Source organism: Pelecanus crispus, chromosome 26 (assembly GCF_030463565.1).
Source record: "Pelecanus crispus isolate bPelCri1 chromosome 26, bPelCri1.pri, whole genome shotgun sequence".
In the NCBI taxonomy this organism is placed as follows: domain Eukaryota; kingdom Metazoa; phylum Chordata; class Aves; order Pelecaniformes; family Pelecanidae; genus Pelecanus; species Pelecanus crispus.
The window spans coordinates 2,275,379-2,290,413 of NC_134668.1; the positions used below are offsets into that span (position 1 = coordinate 2,275,379).

The 15,035-nt window shown below is 48.7% G+C and overlaps 1 protein-coding gene across 1 annotated transcript; it reads left to right on the forward strand.

Moving 5' to 3' along the window:
- Nucleotides 1-4,964: 4,964 nt before the first annotated feature.
- RACGAP1 (Rac GTPase activating protein 1) lies at nt 4,965-11,856 on the forward strand. The gene is made up of 17 exons (XM_075725013.1): nt 4,965-4,984; nt 5,472-5,560; nt 6,014-6,216; nt 6,591-6,727; nt 6,932-7,001; nt 7,221-7,274; nt 7,995-8,072; nt 8,209-8,326; nt 8,519-8,649; nt 8,886-9,050; nt 9,480-9,575; nt 9,815-10,013; nt 10,350-10,455; nt 10,671-10,803; nt 10,958-11,093; nt 11,352-11,460; nt 11,781-11,856. Exons 1-17 carry the CDS (start codon nt 4,965-4,967, stop codon nt 11,854-11,856), a joined length of 1,920 nt encoding a protein of 639 aa, XP_075581128.1.
- The last annotated feature ends 3,179 nt before the right edge of the window (nt 11,857-15,035 follow it).

The window sequence follows — 15,035 nt, forward strand, 5'->3', positions numbered from 1 at the left end:
GCAGTGGCGACAATGTCCCCTTACCTCGTGCCAGGGCAAACCTGCAGCGGGAGCTACGCTGCAGCTGAGATTTGCGTGCTGCTGCTGTGTCTCTGGCCGCACGCGTGCACTTGCTCCCTGTGCATGAGCGTGCTTCTGCACCCACGCATGCAGCCAACACGCACGGGCTCGCGTGGAGGGAAGGCTTCCAGCTTCTGTAAGAGAAGAGCAGAGAGAGGGATGGCCGGCACGGAGGGAGGCAGTGCTGGTGAATTATGCATGACACATGCACGGACAAAGGCCTGTGCCAGCCAGCCCAGCTCTCCGCTGTACCTGTACCTTCCTTTTGCCCGTGCTTTATCTCCGCGCCCAGCTTGTAATTCAGCCCAAATATCAGAGGAAGCTGGAAGATTAATTTTCTCTGTTTGCATGGCAAAGGAGAGGGGACGCGCTCTCACTCCTGACTCCCAGCTGCTTAATCCGCTGCCGAGGCCTGCCAAAGGAAAAGGCAAAAATTTATCAGCATTGGCAAGTTGCTGGCGCGGGGAGGGGTGCTCGGATCCGGTGGCTGCGCTGAGCCCGGGGCTGCACGCTGGCCCTCCGCAAGCAGGTCGCTGGCTCTCGCATCAGGGCTTGGCGTGCTTGATGTGTGTGCAATTTTGGGGGGGCACTAGGAAAATGCAAAACCTTCTTGCTGCCCCAGTGTTAGGGCCCAGGGGAATGTGTGGGGTTCGGGAGAGCCGGAGTCGTTCCCTGCCCCGCCACCGAGCGTGACCTGCGCGTCCTTCCAGCGTGGGAGTGTTCACAGCTGCGAGTTGCTCAAATATTTAAGAGATGACAACTGTATTAATACAAAAACTAGATAAAGATCCCTTGAGTGTAAAGCAGGAAACATCAGCTCAGCTCTTATTTTCCAGCCCTCTCCCTTAGCTTACTCCCTGGCTTAAATGAAATCATAAATATCAGCCCACAAAGGTCCTTTGTCACTGCATGCAGCTCCCGGCGACAAGAGGTCATTCATTAAAAGCCAGATGAAGGCAATAGAGACTCCCATTGTTTTTTAACGAGTTCAGGATAAGGCCGTGGCTTCTCTGCTGACATTCATGCACCGTTTCTCTACGAGGAGCAGGGAGGATGGACCGCGTGTCGCTGCAGACAGGTTTGGCCGATCCCATCCAAGTGCTCCTTCACCCCGCTGCCAGTCGCTGCCGGAGGCATTATCCTGGGTTCACGCAGGCAGGAGATCACGGATCAACCCGGCTCGTCATTCGGACTGAGGGCGCGAGCACGGCTCCTTTGGTACCCTCCTCGCAGAGCGCAGGGGCAGTGTGCCGAGCAATATTTTGCATAGGCAAGCGATGCCTGTGGCCTCGCAGCTCCTGCTCCCACCCAACGGCATGAGCGTGATGCCATCTGCCGGCCTGCGGCTCGGGCCAGGCGTGAGAAATTAGAAATTAATTCCCCAAAATGTCCAGCTTCCTCCAGCTAAACCCAGGCTGCCCTCCCCGCTCAGCCTGCTGGGTATTTTCCTCACACTACTGAATCATTCCTTTTTGCAACCAGTGCTGTATTAACGCATCAAGAGAAATGCACCTAAGATAATTTTTTCTTTTTTTTTTTTTTTTTTCCCCCTGGAGAAAGGTTACTGTCTTAAAGTTTCTAGTTCTGCTTCCTTTTTCCCCCCCTTTTTTGTTTTTGAATGACTGTTTGTGAAGACCATCATGCTCTAACTGGTCTTGGATTAAAAGGAACTTAATAAAGGCTTCCCCTGAGCACAAAGCTGCACAAATGGGTTTGCAATTCTGGAGTTAATTAGGCAGGAGCTGGGCAGAGAGATTTGTGTTTGTGAAGCTGCACCGGAGGATGAGGCTGGGAGGGAAAGGTTTGTTGTTGCAGGGCTGCTTGCTAGCACACGAGAGGCACAGGGGCAGATTTCTTTGCATCCTGCCCCAAAAGATCAAGGCATGGGGTGACCGGTGAGCCCATCAGCATCGTCATAAGCAAAGATCCCCTCACGGGGTCCGCAAGCGCTGCCCAGCAAGGGAGTCTCCAGCGGCTGGAGGAGGTGGATGGGCTAAAGACCAAACGGAGCGAGACTGCAGGAGGAACTGGAGGAGAATTTCTGCTGCCTGAAAATGTGAAGTGCTTCCGCCAGTAATCGCCAGAATCATCAAATTAGCATAAATTCTATTAACGGTTTCCCAGATGAGACATTTCAAGGCTTCTCCCTCCCTTCCCCGACACAAACAAAAGAGAATATAATTACTTTGCAATAAAGCAGCCCCTGAAAAGGCCCTCAACCCTTTTGCTTTTTCTTCTCCCTTGAAATAAAGCTATATATGAAAGGTGCTTCTGACCTTTCTGCTCTCATCATGCATCAGTCAGGAAGGAGGAAAGAAAAACTCTACAAAGCTTTTAGGGCCCGGGGCTGGGACCGAGCCAGTGGCGTGTGCCATAGGACATGGCCCGTGTGCCATGTCCACATCACATCAGCAGGCGAGGGGGTTTCTGAGAAGTTTTTTTGGGGTACTCGCTTCCTGATGCCCTTCAAGCTCCCACCCATCACGTTTCAGAGGAGGATTTGGAAGCACAACGTCTGAACACATATGGAAGAAATCTAATTTGTGTAACACTGCAACCCGGTACCTAACGCAGTAACTCTCTACAAGCACCATGGGGGCAATAATCTAAAATAATGCGCCTTTTTATTGGCACAAGATTGCAGATGACAATTTAAAAGAGAGGAGAATTTGCTTATGAGCAAAAGCTTCCTTAACTCTTAAGAATGACACTAAAACAACTCGCCTGCCTATAAATATGATCTGCCAATAGAGACAACTTAGCTGTGAAAATTTAATTACAGGCAGGAGCTGCAGGAGGCCCTGAGGCTGACACCAAAACTGCTGAACCTCCTCAGAAATGGGTGTGCAAGAAGTGCGGGGATGGGACGTGCACGCACAAGCGGCTCTCAGCAGAGCCAGGTGTAACTGTCAGCCTTCAACTCGCTTTCCAGACAGGCGCAAACTGGGCTGGTGGATGATTTCCCGTGCCACGAGGCCAAATATCAAGGTCCGTGCCTTTCTTTTGCTTCGCCATGGACTCGGAGGATGAGTTGTGTCTCTTCCGGGCCTCAGTTCCGCTATAAAATGTAGGTAATTTTGACTATCTTCCTCAAGGAAGCCTTATTAATGTTTACTTTTCAGAGGACCTTGAGGCTTTTTACAATCTATTATGAATTAATTATTAGTAATTAAGTTAAAGCAGACTATATGACCTAAATAAAGCAGTTCTGAAAAAGCAGCTGGATGTTAGAGAGCAATCTGCTTTATGAACTCCCTTTTCCACTTAGCAATTTTAAGCATTTAGTTCCGCTTTCTAATTGCTAATATCCATTCTTCAATTACCCGCTGTTTTGTTTCAGATTTAAAAGATTAAAGCGCATTGTTATTTTATGATTATGTGATTTTGCTTCTTGTAATTGTTGGGTTTTGGTTTGTGTTTTACCGGTTTGCATATTAAACGTCTGGGAATGGAAGACTTGTACATGTCTTGAAACGGTGTTTCGCCTTTTGGCACACGGGACGGATTGCCAGCTGTTACTCAGATCAACGTTTCAAAGACAAAAATCAGTCGAGGCATCATTTCCCGAGTGAGAACACTTAATAAAGGGCCTGCCGGTGAAGTATCGATGCTCTGAACCAGCTACGGGTTGCATCCAGCACCTCGCGCAGGCCTTACGGTGCTGTGCAGAACCGGTGCGGGGGGGGCCTAGGCCCACCCGCGCGCTGTGCCAAGCGCGTTGCTTAAAATCGCAACGGGGGCTCGGCCCGAGAACAGCTTTTTCTCCCCAAAACAGCCGCTCCGGTGCCCATGGCTGCGCTCGGGCTCTCAGAGAAGCAGCAGCCCCGGGTTTCGGGGGCCTAGGCCCTGCCCGGCGTCCCCGGCCTGCGCTGTTGCTAAGCAACACGGGCTGGAGCCAGCAACCAACAGTAAAGATGGCGCCCGGCCGGCTTCAGCAAGCGGTCGTTCGAGCCCTCGCCCGCCCTCGCGCCGGGGAGTGGAGCAGAGAGGCCACGCCCTCAGCACGCATAGCGCCGGCTTGGCTTCAGGCGCCCCGCGGACAGAGCCAATGAGAGGCCGGGAGGGTGGGGAGCACGCTGGGATTGGCTGGCAGTCGGGATTCAAACCCAAGTGCGGGACGGTTAGGCTAGGCCGTTGGAGTCGGAGCTCGCGCCGGGCCGGCGGCCCAGGTGAGTGCGCGGGAGCGTGAGGGCGGCGGGGGGACAGCGGCGGGTTCCCGGCACCGGGCCTCGCCCAGGCCGCGGGGACCCCCTCCCCGGCCGAGGGGAGCTGCTGGAGGAGCCCGGGGCGGGCCCGGCGCCGCTTTCCTCAGCGGCCTTGTCCCTCGCTGCCGCCCAGGCAGGGGTCGTGCCTCGGAGAGCGGCTGTGGGCGCTCTACGGGCTGGCCTTGTTCCTTCGCCCTCCGCGGGTTCTGCCGTCGAGTTGGGCGTGGGGCTAATGATCGCGGTGCTGGTAATTAAGGCACGAAACTGTTGAAGTGCTCCTTGCCGTGAATCAAGCAGACTACGAGGAACAGAGGAGGGTCTTTTAGTAGAGAGCTTTTCCACACCTTGTAGGCCACGTAACATAGAAAGTCCCGAGACAACCTCTGTGTCTGTAGCTGTGAATAGAGTGCTCCAGAGCTTTCCACGACGGCCCCTCCTGAGTGTTGAGCCGGTGGGTTGCACTCCCTCCTGGCACCTCTCCCAACCATGTCTGCACCTGCTTCTAGTGCTAGCTTATTAGTCAAGGCTGTTCCTGTGGGCCCCAGCAACCTCTTGCATTAGCGAAGTAATTTCTGTGTTGCTGAGCTGGAGACTTTCCTCTTCATTGCTTCTGTTTATGCCGTTGTTGCTACTGTTTGAGGAAAATGTGCTGACTGTCTGAATTTTAACAGCTATTTGCAGTGGGAGCTGTAACTTAAAATGCAGCTAAATTTAAAACTGTATTAAAATTCCCCAGAATGTTGCTCCTATTTTTATCTTACGAAACTCTGAAAACTTGCAGATTTTTAGTGGCCTATATAGTACCAAGTTATTCGTAGATAGGGCATGAGCTGTGTTCTGCAGCCTTCCAGAAAGAGAATGGTTTGGGATCCTTCATTTTACCTTGGGTTCTGAGCCTCTATAGTACACCGGAGATTATCTGAAGCAATTGGGTGGGGAGCTATGCTGCCTCTCAGCTGTGATTGCTATCCATCAGCTGTGGAGGGGTGAGGATCTTCCTTCCCTAGGAAAGACTCTAGATGCATATATCTCCATAAAAGATAACTCGTAATGTATTTGTGTTTGTGCAGCTTCTCAAACTCACCTGAAAAAAAAAAATCATTAATTCTGAAGTTGATTCTCTTTTCTTTGGGCTGGTAACACATTTTCTGTTTGGAGGTGGGAAGAAAGGGCTGGGCTGTTTATTTAGCTCTGATTTCTTGGCAGGAAGATGGAGACTGCGATGGTGAACTTACGGGGTCTGTATGATCAACTTGTACGCCAGGCTGAAGTTTTAAGTGAAGGAAACGAATGCCGTAAGTTCTGTTTCTGAAGCAGGTTGTGCTGTGTTTGCTATAAGAATATAAACATGCAAGCAAACCTTATTAGCTATTATTGAAGAATCTGTTGATGATGTTATGGGTGCTAAGACTGCTACAGGTAGTCAGATTTGAGGCTTTTTTTCATTGTCAAGAAACATGAAGTGACAGGCTGTACTTCTAGGCAGGGCCACATTCTGCTTGTAGCAAGCTGACTTCATCCACGTAGGGTCTCGTGTTCTAGCTCTTCTGGTTGATACTGACATGAAAGACTCGGTCTGAAAAACTGCAAGATCTCATGAACATCTAGAGTGTAGGTGGGTTTGCCGAAAGGCTGGCTGGCTTCTCCGCTCTTCGGTCGGGAGCAGGTTATATTAATAGATATCTACTGTCAGTGAAAGGAGGGCTGCTGCATCTCGGTAGCTAAAGATGTATATGTCTTCTTTCCAGAGTTTATTCAGTTAGCGAGGAACTTTGAAGAGTATCGGAGAAAATTGCAGAAAACGGAGCATGAGCTTGGCAGGTACAAAGATATTCTCATGAAAACTGAAGCTGAACGTAGTGCTTTGGATGTGAAGCTGAAACATGCTCGCAATCAAGTGGATGTGGAGATCAAACGAAGGCAAAAAGCTGAAACGGACTGTGAAAAGCTGGTGAGTAATTCCTTTATTACCAGTTAGCTCTCTAGAGTGTGGAGACAAGGTGATTAAACTGCATTGATCAATGGAAAATAAGGACTGGCACTCATGATGAGTTTTTTCCTGGGGAGGAAAAAAACTCAACCACAACAAATTGGCTTGGCTTCTTGTAGTAGCCTTCTGCTTTGGTCTGGAAAAAGGCGACTGGCTGCTGTTTGGAGCTGAGCTGCCATTACGTGTCAGAGCACGGCCTTTGCAGCCATCAGCAGTCTATTGACACAAGTTCCAAGAGCCTATCTGTGTGGTATCTCGAACACTTTGGATTGGTTCATACAGTAATTAAACGCAGTTTGCTCTGTGGCAGCTTCTGATATTATCTACCTTTACAGGAGCGGCAAATACAACTGATTCGAGAGCTGCTCATGTGTGATGCATCTGGGAGTATTCAGCTGAGTGAAGAACAGAAGTCTGCCCTTGCCTTTCTTAACAGGCCCCAGGTTTCTATGGGGGGTTCAGGCAACAAAAGGTAGGCGACATATGTCTGAGCAACGTAAGTGTCAAATATCAATCCAGCCGTGTAATCTGTGATACCTACTGCATCCATATCAACAGAGTTTTACTTCTCATTGCAGTTTGAAATACAGCTCTTCTGAGTCAGTAAGATTGTTCTGGAACCACGGCTGACTGAAAGCCAAACTGATACAAGTTTATTCTCATTTTTGATTTTTAGGCTGTCTACAATAGATGAATCTGGCTCAATTCTGTCAGACATCAGCTTTGACAAGACTGATGAGTCACTGGTAATGTAACTCCAAGTTCTTCAGTTTTCCTCCACTGTAAAACCTTAGGGGCTTGGGCTAATCTCTAGAGGCCCCTTGTGTTTAGATTACTGTGGTCTTAAACTGGTAGAGCTGATTTGCATTTCTCTGGTGTGCTATTGGCTAAAACATAATGAAAGTCCTGGCCACAGGCTGTATGGTATTTACACTGAGCTAACCAGTGTTGTGTATTTCCCACAGGACTGGGATTCCTCTGTGGTGAAAGCTGTCAGGCTGAAGAGGAGAGAGAAGCGGGTATGTTCAATTCTTCCCCTTCAAATGGATTCCATTGTTAGCCTTAGCTGACGCAATGTCACCATCTGTCATCTCGCAGCCACCTATAATGATGTCTGAGCTACTAATCACAATCAAACTTCAGATGGATGTGCTTCTACTATAATTCAGACCTGCCGTGTGGATTTAGATTGAAAGTTAATTCTGATGTTGTTGTCTGTCTACTGAAAATGACTGGAGTGGAGCTTTGCATATCTTGTTCTGTTATGGCCTAGCGTTTGCAAGAAAGCACTTGGAGGTTATTAACAGCTACCAGCTTAGGGAAAATCATGTAGGAAGCTTAATATTTCTCTATTCTGTAAAGGAGCCTGTGCTTGGTCTGGTCTGCTGTTAGTATGCAGTAGGCACAGGTGGGAAAGGACAGCCTGAAATCATCACTAGCAGAACTGGGAAGAGTCTGGGATTTGCTTAGTTGTGTCCCGTCCCCCCCCCGCCCCCCCCCCCCCCCCTCTTTTCTCTGAATTGGGTTTTTATAATCCAATGGCTGTCTAGGAAAATTTGAAAGGCCAGTATATTGAGGCCTCCTGGTACTCTTCAAGGTTGCCATGAAGAACAGGTACCGTGGAACTTGATGCATCTGTGGGGTGTGCGGACAATTGTTCAGTCCTCCTAGTTATACTGAACTAGTATAGCACCAAGTTAACAGCATACCTGCCTCACAGACAAAAATTGTCTTTTCAGCGGTCTTCCAGGCAGTTCACTGAAGGCCCACCAGGCCCTAAGAAGAAAACCAGATCAATTGGCTCTACAGTGGATCAGGTATGGTGGTTCCAGCTGGGCTTGTGTGCATTTAAAGTAGTGAGCCATATTGCACACCTGTTTCTAGGGCTAAAGAACTAGAAAATCCCATGTCCTGTCAGTATTGCTGTCACTAACTGCATATTTCTCATTACAGGGAAATGAATCCATAGTAGCAAAGACAACTCTCATGGTCCCCAATGACGGTGGCCCAATCGAAGCTATCTCTACTATCCAGACTGTGCCTTACAGTGTGAGAAGCCGCAGGAAGAGTGGTAGGTGTCACGTCTCCATTTGTCCTAGTCCTGAAGCAACTACTCTGTAGGCCAGAGGCTACCCTGAAATGTTAGTTACCTCCCTCCAGGAGCCAGGCGGCTGCTTGCCATTTGGAATGCACTTGCTTTGAAGCAAAGGTTACACAGGGGGTGATTCCATTCAGTCAACACCCTTCCTCCTCTGACTTTCAGGTCCTTTGCAGCCTTGGAGCAGTGAGTCGAGCATGGGTAGTAAGCAGCTGGAATCCAAACTGGAGACTGACGGCTCTGCCACTCCACAGAGCAATGGGGGAGTGAGGCTGCATGAATTTGTTTCAAAGACGGTAAGTCTGCAGGCAGGAAAAACTTGAAAAAGTGTCTCCTTCCACTTTTAAATGTGCCTGGGATATCAAGCTATTGATAAGAGTCTACCAGCTATTATGTCTCAAGTCAATGTTAACTGTACTGGTTACCTGCATGGAGCAGGGAATATGTTATCCTCTGTGGTTATCCGGTTTAAGTCCTGCTGAGTTACTACATCACACTAACCTCTTCCCATCTGTATGCTCTGAATCATTAGGTTATCAAGCCAGAATCGTGTGTTCCATGTGGAAAGAGAGTAAAATTTGGAAAAATCTCTCTGAAGTGCAGAGACTGCCGTGTGGTCGCTCACCCAGAGTGTCGGGACCGCTGTCCTCTTCCCTGTATCCCGACCTTGACAGGGACTCCTGTCAGAATTGGAGAGGTAAGTCTGTAGGGTGAGCTCGGGCAGTACAGCTGCCAACACAAATGGGCTAATGTTTGGATGGAGTTAGAACGTGCTTAGGCTCCAACAAGTCTGCTTTCTACAGAAGAGCTCCTTTGCGTTTTATTATGCAGCTCTGAGCAACAGGAGCTCGCTAATGTATCATTCAGTAACCAGGGTAGTGGGTGGTAGGGATGCAATGTTAGGAGGGTGTTGAGTTGTGAACGTGGCAGCTCTGGGTAAGCAATCCTGCAGCATTGTGCTGATGGATGTAGTGTTGCTCTTCTCTGGGCTGATGAAGAAGAAACAATGCTTGTTTTGTAAGCCTAGATCTCACTGAATTCCTAAGAGTATTTTTTATGTCTTGAAGACTGAGTGTTTTTTTGTTTGGTGTGTTTTTTTTTTTTTTTTCCCCCTTGTGCCTCTTAGGGGACCTTGATGGACTTTGTCCCTTCTACTCCTCCAATGATCCCTTCCATCATAGTGCACTGTGTTAATGAGATTGAGCAGCGAGGGCTGCATGAGGTAAGAAGAAAATGAGGTGTAAAACAGTGCTAATGAAATGGGTTGTGGTGTTAGGGAAACAAATTGTTAACCCGAATATCTCTTATTTATGGTGTGTATAGTGCTGCTCAGTGGGTGACTGTGTGAGTGAGCAACAGTGTCTGGGTAGAGTGCTCAGGTGTGGAGAGAAAGTGGGAGTGGAAGAATGTCAGCTTTGTACGTGCAGTTGATATTCTGCCTCTAATGCTTTCTGTTAACAGATGGGCCTTTACCGGATCTCTGGCTGTGACAAGACAGTAAGGGAGCTGAAAGAGAAGTTTCTTAGAGCAAAAAATATTCCTTTGCTCAGTAAAGTGGATGATATCCATGCTATCTGTGGCCTTCTCAAGGACTTCCTACGCAGCCTGAAAGAACCCCTTCTCACTTTCCGGTTAAACAAGACTTTTATGGAAGCTGCAGGTAAGGAGTTGCTAAATGACATCTCCAACTCTTTCCCCAGGCTTGATGGTCACAGGTCTAGCTGCTGTGTGAACTGGCAGACTGCGGTGCTCTGTGGAGCCCTCATGCTTGCAGCTGTGTTGATGCGCAATATGCTGGGAAGATCTCTCTTCCGCTGTACTGTTTTGGAAGAGGAAAGAAACATGTTCTGGCGCTTTGGCAGGATACAAAACTATTACAGTGGCATGTGAAGTTTCTGGCTTCCTTGTTTCTCAGGCTAGCCCATACTGTGAGGGGACTATTACAGCTGTGCCTCTGAGACCACTTTGAGGTCTAAACACTTTTTTTTCCTCCTAGAAATCTTGGATGAGGACAACAGTGTCGCTGCTATGTACCAAGCAGTTGGTGAACTTCCTCAGGCTAATAGGGACACTCTAGCTTTCCTCATGATCCACCTGCAGAGGTATGTCCAAATGGGCTGGTGCTACTGAAAGGGGAATGTTGCCACTGGTGCTTTCTCTAATTGGCTCCTGTTACTGCTTGTGAGCATGAAGTCTTCATTCTGGAAAAAAACCTGCTTATTCGGAGGCTGAAGTGTGTGTGGGATGGGGGAGCTGTATGACAAGTGAAGGGGAGAAGCTATGTTCTCTCTTTCTTAATTTTTTTTTTTTAATATAGGGTGGCTCAGAGCCCAGAGACTAAAATGGACATTACCAACTTGGCCAAAGTCTTTGGCCCCACGATAGTGGCCCATGCGGTACCTGATCCTGACCCTATGACACTCCTACAAGACACTAAGCGGCAACCCAAGGTAGGTCAGCAGAAAGGACTGACTTGGGTAGAATGTCTCCCATTTAAAGAATTCAAACGAATTGCTGGAGGGAGCTGAGGCAATGCCTGTCTGGTGTCACTGTCAAAGCCGTGTGCCGGTTTGCAATATCAGCTACTCGTGGGTGTCTCTGCAGGTAGTGGAGCGACTTCTGCTGCTGCCTATGGACTACTGGAGCCAGTTGATGATGGCGGAACAAGAAAACATTGACCCAGCACACGTAATTGAGAACGTCAATGCCTGCTCCACTCCACAGACACCAGATGTTAAAGGTAACCCCTGGGTTCTGCTCTATTGGCTGTGCAGCTGCTGTATTAAAAATAATGACCCTCAATCAAAGCTGCCTGTGAGACTGTTGGAGCTAGCCATTCCTGCATGCTTTATGGAGGAAGAGGGAAGGAAAGCATGCCAGGAAATACCAGATTTGTCTAGTATTTTTGACAGATGCTAGGGAATGTCTAATGTTCCTTGCATGGCAATGAAAACTTCAGCTGTCCTCATGTTGCTCACTTCGCTGCCTCTCTTGACAGTGAGCATGCTTGGACCCCTCACTACTCCGGAACAGCAGCTCTCCAAGACGCCGTCGTCTAGCTCCCTGTCCCAGAGGGTCCGGTCTACCTTCAGCAAAACCACCCCCAAGTAAGTGCCAATGGGTGCTATCATGGAGGCGTTGGGATGGCTGCAGGTGGTTTGGGTGTTCAAGGAGAACTAAAAATAGACTTTTGGACCCAGTTCTGGGAGCAGCCTGGATTTATTACTCAGTCAACTCTCACTTAACCAGTGCTGTAGTAACAGTGCAAGCTGCTTAATGGTTAATGAGCGTCATCTTATGGTAGGGAGAGAAACGCTTTGTTTGGGAGGTGGGTAAAATTTGGGTGAATGACCCCTGGGAAAGGGAGAGTGTTAGACCTCTATATCCCAAATCCAAACCTGATATTTTTCTACTTCTCTTGAACTAGATTTGGGAGCAAAAGCAAGTCAACAACCCAGCTTGGGCATCAGGGCAACTTCTTTGCCTCTCCTATGCTGAAGTGAAGTGGACCTGGGAGTTAGTGTCGTCCTAGCATTTGCACACCAATATGCATGAGTACAGTAAATGCAAGTCCTCTCCGTGGCCCTTGGCAGCTTATGTAATAAGATATTTTTCCTTCTATCTTTCAGCTTAACTGAGATTTTTAATGGGATTTTATTGTGCAATGTATTTTTATTATCTAATGCTGTGCTGAATTTAGTATTGGTGAAGAAAGTAACTAGCAGGATTTGTTCAAAGCGTTAATAAAAAACTGCTAGAGGAACTCGCTGACACTTTTCGGTAGCATCCGGTCTTCTACCCATATGAAGTGGAACAGTCATACAAGGATCATAAGGTGGTTTGTTGTGTGTGTTTGGGTTTTTTTAAAATTCCATAGGTTGTTCTTCACACAGCAGTGACACCCCGATTGAACTTTGTCACAATCCAGTTTTTCAAGAATTACAGACCTGTGTGCTGTTTGACTCGCACTGTGGTCGTGCGGCCTGTAATCCTGAGGATGGCAGTGTTGCATTTGTCTGATGGGCTAACGATGCTCTGTTTAATTAACTGCCGGAGGGACCGTGACTTTCTAAAGAAATGTTTCCTGATGCTGTGTGTTTACAAGGGGAAAATTTTGTAGAGGACTCTGTAGATGCAGACCCAAAGGATTTCTGGGTAGTCTAAATGAATTACTAGTGTTGTTCATACTGATGAGGGGAACGAGGGCAGTTTAATAGCACCCTTGCTTTTGGGAGCCCCCGCTTTCCGAAATTGCGGTATGTGACCTTGCCCAGTGCTGTGTGAAAAGACTTGTGGAACATCTACAGAAGTTTATAAAGTGGCTGTTTTTACTGAGCTCTGGAAAACTGTCTGATCTGTGCAGTTAAGCAAATCATGATGTTCTATGTGATCTATGATTGTAACTCTGGCTAATGCTTTTTACTTGTGCTATAGAGTTTTAACTGGGGCCTGTGCAGCATTACAGGAGGCTGTGATGCTGCAGTGCTCAGGTGCTGGGCTCTGAGTAGCTCCTGCCTCAAGGACTGATGAACCTGGCAGTCTTTGCTGCTGGGGTGCAGGATCATGCACTGGGCTGTGGCTCATGGGTTCAGAGGAGGAAGGAGAAGAACGGTTTTGGTCCCCAATATTGTATTGGGAGGTGAAATAGCCTGGGCTGAATGTGGTGGCCTGGGTTGTCTCTCTTCCCCTTGGCTGCAGGATCTGGGGCGTGAAGTCCTCTCCTGCCATGTTTGCACCCTAGCTCTGACCAACTACAGGAGATGGGGCAGCTGGGGGACACACTTGGCTTGGTCCTTTTTCTGGAGCATCCTCTCCTAAACTGGGTCCTTGCCTGTTCCTTGCTGGAGCAGAAGCTGGGGGATTTGCAGTGGGACCTGCTGGGGGACATCTGCCCTGGTCCCCATGGCTGCACTCTGGGGACAGATGGGGCTTGGGGACACCCTCGCAAGCCACCCCCAGTTGCTCACTGCTGGGCACAGGGGTGGCCCTGCCAGCGCTCGGAAACGTGGCTGCAATCCTGGGACGGGCGTGTGTGCCCACCCCTGCCTGCAGGGAAGGACACAAGTTCCGCAGCGGGATGTGCAGGTAGACAGGACGTTGTAAAGAAAGAGCTGTACCTAACGTGAGCCTGGGGGGAATGGACAGTGAAAACTGAAGAAAGGGTGTGTCTTTGGCGGTCCATGCTCTGGTTGCTTTAGGCTGCAAGGAGACACCAGCTGTTGCACAGGGGAAATCATGTGGAAAAGAATTTGAAATATTTATTGATCAAAGAATATTAAAAGCCTTGCTTCAGCCCCCAAAACAGCAATGAGTATTTTGTTCCTAGCAATTCCTGTTAAGTGGGTACCGGTGCAAGAAAGCAAACCCCCCGTTTATGTTCAGGCAGGCACAAGTGCGCACGTGCTTCAAAGGATTAATGCAGATGTAATCACAACAATATGCTCCTTCATCAGCAGCTAGCTCTTGCTACATTTGCATTTAATGCAACTGGACAGGCCGGAGACCATCTCTGTCCTGTACGCAAGTGTTTCACCCTCACCAAGACTCCTCAGCGGTTAGCAATCTGATGGAAGAAGCCCCCTTCTTATTTGTTGCAAACGATAGAATTCTGATAATTGAAGGGAGTTAATTTCTCATGCTGCCCTAATCAGCACTTAATTCTGATCTACAGCAACTCCAAGAGAGTGACATAGGTCTACACCTGCAAAGGATTGTGCTCAGACCCTGTAAGCCAAACTCTTCACCTTTGTTTTCATTCCCTCCTCTGAGAAGCAGGACTGAGGGCAGGGTGTGCAAATTTTGGGCAGTCAGTTAGCTGTGGGTAGGCCTGACTGAATGGGCGAGCAATGGGATGGTCCGAGAAGCTGACAGAACCCTTATATCTGTATGAGGCGATGGCCAGGCTGTTGGAAGACAGATAGATGCTAGTGCTTGATGCCTTCTGGCTTTGCAAAAAGGGTACCCTGCTTTCTCTGGACTGGGGCTCCTGCCATCGGTCTAGACCGGTTCCAGCAAATTCTGCGAGCAAATGGCAGTCGGTCTCTTGGATGAAGCAGTGGACAGCATTGGCATTGTCACTGTGGCAGTGCCAAGCCATTTTTGGCAGCCTCTGCATGCACTCCTTCGTCTCTCCTGTCAGCATGGGAATTTTGTAACCATCCATAGACTTTGCTTTTGCTTCAGCAAATGATTTCTTCTTGTAGACGAAGAACTTTCCCCAGCCGAGACTAAGGGCTTGGTGGCCTTGGGGGCTCGGGGGTCCTTTCTCTCCTGCAGGGGTTCAGAACAAGGACATTGTGCTGAGCCTTGTCAACCCAAAGCCACTCTTTCTGGGAGCCGCTAACAAGAATGGATGCTGTGCACTTACCTCATTTTTGCTGTGGGTGTAGAGTCACAGTCAGGGAGCGATGGCTTGGGCTGCGCCTCTTCCACGCTGCAGCAGGTGCCCTGGGCAGTACAGAGCCTAATTTATTGACTTGATCCTTAAATAGACAAAGTATCTCCTTCTGAGCAGGGTCTGATTAAACAATTTGTCTCAGAGAAAACAAAACTGAAAGAGAAAAGCTTAAACCGGGAAAGAAAGTATTCTGGTCTCCCTGTCTTGAAGCTACTGCCTTCCCTTCCCAAAATGGGACTGGGGTCTGGATAAACAAGAAAGGAAACCCAGTAGTCAGAGCAGCAG